The sequence below is a fragment of the Prunus dulcis genome, chromosome 7, assembly GCF_902201215.1.
Source record: "Prunus dulcis chromosome 7, ALMONDv2, whole genome shotgun sequence".
NCBI lineage: Eukaryota > Viridiplantae > Streptophyta > Magnoliopsida > Rosales > Rosaceae > Prunus > Prunus dulcis.
This window is the reverse complement of record NC_047656.1, coordinates 9,411,522-9,419,163: the sequence shown is the minus strand read 5'-3', so window position 1 is coordinate 9,419,163 and position 7,642 is coordinate 9,411,522. Positions and strand designations below refer to the sequence as shown.

The 7,642-nt window shown below is 36.6% G+C and overlaps 1 protein-coding gene across 1 annotated transcript; it reads right to left on the bottom strand.

Annotated features, from left to right (window-relative positions):
* Positions 1–3,044: 3,044 nt before the first annotated feature.
* On the bottom strand, positions 3,045–5,083 carry LOC117633794 (zinc finger A20 and AN1 domain-containing stress-associated protein 8-like). The gene is made up of 3 exons (XM_034367574.1): positions 4,893–5,083; positions 4,711–4,758; positions 3,045–3,910 (listed from the first exon to the last, which is right to left on the bottom strand). The coding sequence occupies exon 3, from the start codon at positions 3,895–3,897 to the stop codon at positions 3,379–3,381; it is 519 nt and encodes a 172-aa protein (XP_034223465.1). The 5' UTR covers positions 3,898–3,910; positions 4,711–4,758; positions 4,893–5,083; the 3' UTR covers positions 3,045–3,378.
* Positions 5,084–7,642: the final 2,559 nt, after the last annotated feature.

Sequence of the window (7,642 nt, the reverse complement as noted above, 5' to 3'; positions counted from 1 at the left end):
ATTTGTTACGTTCGTGTCAGTTTTGAGTCGTATTATTTGTAAAACATGATGAAAATAAGGACGGAGAAAGCTACAATGTTCATACCTCATACCAACAGTATCATCAGGTGGATGTTGTCAATAATTCTCCATTTAAAAGGTCAATGTGCCATGATATAAGCCACGAGGAGATCCCAAAAAGTGGTGGCTATTTCTAATGATCCAATCCAAACAACCCCCACCCCTAATCATACCTAGAAATTGCAAGTCCAAAACCACAATAGTTAAAAGCAAACTACAACTGTAAACTCTACTGCTTGGCTTGTTACCATTTTGTTTATTCTCTCTTTCTTTCCTCCCCAAAACCATGAGTATCACCAGTCAACCATGCATTTTTGTAATCTATACATCGATCATGGCGTTCAAACTCATCGAGCTATGCATGCCTCGAAATTAAATCTTATTTTATAACATATTTTACTCACCAAAATTGTACCATATTAAATTTAAATAAATTAAATTAAAAAAAAAAAAGAAAAAAAAGAAAAAAAAAAGGGGTTTGTGACTCAGAGCTGAGAATGTCAACCAATAGAACGATGTCTGTTTTCAACCCTAAAATAAACATGTGATCTCGTGAATCTAATCCTATGAATTGACTATGTAGCATCTAGATAAGGTTTAGCTCAAAGGAGTCTTAGCTTTTAGAGCATCCAAAGACCAATGACATAAAAATAATGCACATCATTTGCAATTTTTCATTTGTTTAATCACCTACATGTCAGAGAGAGAGAGAGAGAGAGAGAGAGAGAGAGAGAGAGAGAAAGAGAGAAAGGGTATTTGCATGTAATGTGTTCCCTAGAAAACTTGTCTCCGAGTCCCCAAAAAAGGATTTGAAGGGAGCCCCTTTTTGTCTTTGATGAAGAAAACAAGCATGGGGGTGGTGGGGGAGTCGAAAGTTGCTGTTATCAAATACCCACTTATTGCAATAAAGAAAGGTAGCTAATAGCCATGGTGCTGGTAATGGGGTAAACACAGTATGCAATAATGCACCACACTCCATAGCCTCTACCAACATGACATTGCTTTCAGCAGACGGTGGAGAGTGGGGACACTTGGTTGTTCATGTTGCTTGCCATGTTTTGACACTCCTTTGGTGATCCTTTTATGACTTCCACAGAGATTGCTTGGTTTTGGAAGAACATAACATGAGCTAGAAAATACTTGGATTTACTTATCTGGAATTTGTGAAAGTCAAAGTTCTGAGAAATCAAAAGTTGGGGAGAGGAATGAGTATGACATTAACTACTCATCAGTCTAATTTTTTGTCTTGCAGGTATTAGATTACCATTTTTAATGTAAAACCCGCATATCTTTAGATTCTCATGGTCAAATTTATTCCGGCTTTTCAAGTACTAGATTACAGATGTTAATGTAGAATTCACATAATTTCTTTATTCCTTGTGTGTTAGTAGATGTAAGAGAAGACCGGAAGTCATAAATTGGAATCATTCTAATATCAATATTCTAGTAAACACATAAGAAGTCAAGAAATATGCATTCCATCGTAGCTGAGTGAGTTTCTACAAGCAACAGTTTGAGATGCGTGCATAAATGTTTCTTTTTGTATTTTAAGCTTAGTTCATACCATAAATTAATTGGTCTTATAATAACCTCCAGAACTTTGCTGAATTTTGATGCCATTACACCGTCTTAAATCATAAATTGATTGTCCAAACAAATGTCAGATCTCACTCACTGCTAAAATGCTTCAAGCCGGTTTTCGAAGGCATACCAATGATCAAATATAAACTTAATCCACTCTTATGAACCTCAAAACAGGTTGCTTCAAGAGAAATGAGCAAGACCTCCACCTGTTTAAGCTACAACAGCTGAAGAAAATAAAAGAAGAGAAAAGTTCCCTCAACCTGGCATCGATAAATAACCAGTCCTCTGGTTACATAGCAGTATCCTGAAAGACTAAATTGCAGAGCAACAAAAATATGAAACAAAAAGCCAGAATTTTATGTGTTCCCCTCCTATATAACAGCTACTAATAGTTGTTTCCAGGTGCAATCCGTTTACCTTCTTGCCAAAAGGTGCACCCAACTTCCCACCAAGCTTAAAAACCCTGACAGAGTTTCCACACAGCTAACCCAGTAACACATTTACTAGATTCATAGGACTATCAACTGTTTTACTTACTGAATATTATATACACATACCATCCCTCGATGCAACCCAAAACACCGAGTATTATTTGCTCAGCATGGTCCTACCTAATGACTGTTTATTCCACCATCAGAAAGAAAATTAGCATCCAACACCAGAGGAAGAATTACAGTCGCAGATACTTCGGGTGGTGTTGTGTTCCCTTCCCCCTTTAGCTACAAGAAAAAGTGGGAGCCTTATTCAATCATTAAAAAGCTAAAATGAAAAAAAATCAAATTCAGTACCTGCCAATATTATCTATGCACACCTTTCTTCTTTTTTCTTTTTTCTAAATCTATACTAATATGTATAAAGCAATGACTATATTTCTGTCTCACACTCTTCCATTGATTCACTCAAGTTCCAATCCCAGAAGTTCGAAATCTCAAGAATGCACCCTGTTTATGTGAGGGACTCTCTCACAAGATAAAAGTATAATGGTAAAATAGAATGAAAATAAATTCAAACCAGCACTCCCCACTAGTCATGTTTTGGAGGAGCCCAGTGGCATCTAATACTCACACAAGAAGATCACAGCCCAAAATTCTCTTATCTAGGACTAGAATAACCTGACCTGGACCTTGCACCTAGCAATCACACACATCAATAAGAGGCACCGCCTCATACATGTACAGAAACACTACCATAAACAAAATTAAGAAGATAAAAGCAACCAAACAAGTCCTAAGCGAGAATTCATTTACCCACCCAATAAGCCCCTAACCATGTCACACAGAAATTTCCACATACAATTGATTGTCAAGGAATACTCATATAAGCATAACAAAAGTGTTTTAACAACATGATTTCAAATTTCAAAACAAGCCGGGCACATGTACAGAATGAAAATACAAAACAAACAACTTAAGGAAGTTTTAATTGCACAACATAATTGTACTGAAGGCTGAAATTTTCATATTTCCATGTACTGCAATAAAGAAATGCATACCAAGCAGAGGACCACACTGAAACATTGCTCCAAAGACATCCATCAAACCAACAATAATAAAGACTTACACACTGGAGCCAGCAAAGGAATACTTCACCAACTAGGAATAGAGTTCCCATAAAATCATGTCCTCATTATCATGACTTAAGCATTTTTACCATTAGGAGACCTAACAAGACACGAAACCAAGAAGGAGTACCATCATCTTTCAATACACAAATCTTCAGTTCAGCCCATGAGTACTAGATCTTATCAAGTTTCTCTGCCTTGACGACAGGATTGGCTTTTGCAATAGCATCTTGACCAGCAGTCCTATAATCAAAAGGACAGTCATGTTTGTCAGAATAACGATGACTTGCACAGAAGGTGTTTCCACATTTGCAATTGAAGCCAGTTAAACCAACACGCTTTCGGCAAGTAGTGCATCTGCTTGGTCCCTCTTTTTTTTTCACCTCAAACACCATGCTCGAAGACGAGTCAATGGATGGTTCTGTTGAAACAACTCTTGTCTCCACTTGTCCAGCTTGCACATCAACAACACCTGCAACGACTGGGCCAATGCCAATGCTGCTACTGCTGCCATTCACAATGCTGTCAATGGATGAAGCAGCAAAATTGGCTTGCTCCTGCTTTAGGAGTGTGTCCTTGTAACATTTAGAACACATGTTCATTGTAGCGGCCCTTCCAAAGAATCCACAGTTGTTAACGCAAAGGATAGGGCGGTCTGGAGTTTGGCATCCAGTTTCATCGTGAGATTCCATCTTTATTAGTTATCTGCAAGAGAAAAAAGAACAAGAAAAAGCACCTCATCGTTTCCATTCACCCACTGCAAAAATATCAAACCATTATACACATACAAATTAAGGACAAATTTCGACAAATACACACATACTATAAAATTCGGGCAACTCCAAATGCCCAGCATAGTGAACACATATAACCAATTCTAGAGAATAAAGCAACTACATAACCAAAGAAAAGAGAAGAAAACAACTCTTATCCACTTCAACTCATCAATTCTAGATATTTATCTCCTTCCCTGAAAAGTTTGAGATTTTCAACCTGGGTAAAACATCAATTTCACTTGCTCTGTTATGCAAATCGAAATCCCTCAGTTGATTAATTCAGGCCAAAGATTACGATTTCAACCACATAACTCTAACAAATGCAGAAAACCCACAAAACTTCTAAAGTTTTCCCTATAAGGCCGCAATCTTCAAAAAAATGGGACAAAATCTGAACAAGCTCAGTTCTATCAAATGCAGGAAACACACAAAACTTCCATAATTTGCTCTGTAAATACCGAAATCTTGAAAAAAAAATCCCATAAAATCTGAACGAGCTCAGTCATGCAACGAAAAATCTGAACTTTCAACCGGAAACGTTTTCAACAGCAGAGGAACGCTTACATAATTTTATCAAACACGATGATTGAAACCCTATACACGTAATCAACCAACACATAATGAAAATAAATTTATGCAACTCACCAGCTTCATATTCAAGTGCAAAAAATTAACCCCGAAAAACGAATAAATAATTAATAAATTTCATACAGAACACAAATTCCACACCTGCTTGGTTTGGCCGATCTCGAGTCACACAATCCAACCAGGCGATTCCTGTTTCTCGTGGAAAAAAAAAAATTTCAAAAATTCAAAAACCAATAAATTAATAACCTCTGCAGAAAGCAAAATCAAATAAATATACAGGAACAACAAAAATCAAATACGCAGAGAGGGGATTATTTGGATACCCTAATCGAGGAGATTATTGCGAGATAATTGTACAGAAAAAAATAAAAAATTTAAATACATAAAAAATAAAAGGAAAGAGAAGAAGATAAAGGGAGGTTGGTCTTTGGGTTTTGGTTTTGGAGGCTCGTGGGGTCTCTCCGTTGGTATTTAAAACTTTAGCTTTCCGCTTTGCCAACGAACGCTCTCCACTGAGTCGGTGGTGCTGCGATAACCGCCCTTGGAGGACCGCGTAATTGCGGTGTTGCCATTTCATTATCTGACTCGGATTGTCTCAGAGTTCGGGCTTGAGATTGGGCTAGGCTGGACCCATGCTCGTACAAATGTTGGGCTTAGCCTAAATGTGACACGTGTACCAATTTATCAAGAAAAAACCGCGACTTATTTAGTGCCAGTTTGGCATTGCTTATTTGGGGTGATAAGTGATTTTTAAAATTTTTTGGGAAGCACAGTCCGTTTGGTAAACTATGAGAAAATCACTTATTGTTAAAAATTGCTGTGAGAGAAAGCTATAAGGAAAAGCAGCTAATGAGGTGCTTTCATTTTCTGATTATGCAAGAATCAGTTTCAAAGAAGCGCTGGATTTAATGATTATGTGGCAATCATTTTCTGATTATGTGGGAATTAGTACTAACAACACTTTTAACAAAAAATTTACCAAACGCCAAACTGCTTTCTATCACAGCTGATTTCTCTCACAGCAAATCTAACAGCGATTATTTTCACAGCACAGCAATGCCAAATTAGCCCTTAGTGCCCGTTTGACATTACTTATTTGGGGTGATAAGTGATTTTTTACAAATTTGGGAAGCCCATTGGTAAACTGTGAGAAAATCACTTATTGTTAAAAAACTGTTGTGAGAGAAAGCTATAAGGGAGAGAAGCTAATGAGGTGCTTTCATTTTCTGATTATGCAGGAATCAGTTTCAAAGAGGCGCTCGGTTTAATGATTATGCGGCAATTATTTTCTGATTATGCAAAAATCAATACCAACAACACTTTGAACAAAAAATTTATCGCCAAATTGCTTTCTCTCATAGCAAATCTGACAGCGATTAGTTTCACAGCACAGCAATGCCAAACTCGTGTCAAATGACAATAACCTTTTCTTTTCTTTTTTTCCAGTATTTTATCATAAATGGTATCTGAATTTTTCAATAGTTATTGTTTGAGTCCTCGAACTTTTAAATCACTTCGTGTGTTCCATGAGTTTAATGATAAGGACTTTAAAATATTTAGGTCTCGTTTGTTACACATGACTGTCTAAGCATACACTAAACATAGGATAAGTGTTATCCAACTTATATTAAGCCAAGCCAAGTCCAGACAGTCCTTAAGAATTTTATGTAAAAGACTATAGCCGCTCATCTATACTATTTATTAAAGACAATTTTTAGAAAGAAAAAAAAAACTAGTAACAATGCCCTGCTATACTATTTTTATAAAAAAAAATTAGAAAAAAAATAAAGTATAGCCGCACTGCTATACTATTTTACAGAGCACCCCCACTACTGTGTGAAAATAATATAGCCGTGCGGCTATACGTTTTTTAAAAAAATTTTAAAAACTGAGTATAGCCGTACGTGTAATAACCCAAACCTAAATTAATATTTAATTAGTAATTTATTAAGAAGAAAAGACAATTTTGCCATTGGAATAATTTATAAAAGAAAGGTTGACTTTTTGACCGAGAAGGAATTTGACAATTTCACGCACACCGTTGCGTAGAGCACGACGAAATGAGTCCGTAGACACGAAGTGGGCTCGAATCAGAGTTTTAATGAAGAAAATACGGTTAAAATACTACGAGGGGTAAAACGATAATTTGCAAAATCAGATTTTTAAAAGCCTCAGATTTTTAAAATCAAATTGTTGAGAATTATCTTGGAACTGATGAGGAGGTTGTTCATTTCTTCAAAAACCTTGGCAAAGGTGTGACGTTTGATATTGATAAGAGTTATCTAAGGAAGCTGTTCAAAGAGGTGAATGAGTACCATAGAAATATGTGGCATGTGCGATGGGAAGGTTTTAGATCCAAGTATTTTGGTACTCCATGGTCTTTCTTGTCTGCTTTAGCTGCTGTTATACTCCTACTACTCACTGCAATTCAGACCTTCTTTACTGTTTATAAATAAGCCAGTCCATCTGGGGCTTGAGGGAAGCGCTAGAGTAGCAATAATGTTAGGATGTTTGACACTTTTTTCGCACCTTGTATGTATTTTTGCGTCTTTTAATATCTTCCCAAGCTGGATGCGTATAAACATGGTCAGCATGGTCCCTAGCCAGCTCTGTGAATGTTCTGATTATGGTATCTCCTGTTTCCTCAGGGGTATTCTGGATATTGTCCACAGTAAAATGATCCAGTACTTGTCCAATCAGCTGTTGTTGATCATTGGCATCTAGTTGAGTTTTGAGCACAAAAATTAGCTCTTCAAATCGCCTTTCGCTCATGAATTTTTTATATAACTGCGGAAAGGAAAAGAGCCTGGTCAGGGAAGGGGAGTTTCTTGAACCGTCTTCAGTTTCCTCTGGGAATTGCTCCACTGTATCTTCACCTACTTTATTGTGCATTTCTTTCGTCCTCTCATTAATTGGGCGGAAAATCTATTTGTATATGTAAGGTAGCAGTAAAGAGTAAAACTTCCTAATAAAATAAACTACTTTTATGATAGTGTTCAAATCCCTACACTACTAGTTTATTCAGTAACCTTTGAGGTGTTAACTTAAGAGCCATTTTTGTTTTACTGCTGTG

Excerpts from the sequence above, each read along its gene's own strand:
- LOC117633794 (XM_034367574.1), bottom strand. The coding sequence starts at position 3,897 with ATGGAATCTCACGATGAAACTGGATGCCAAACTCCAGACCGCCCTATC.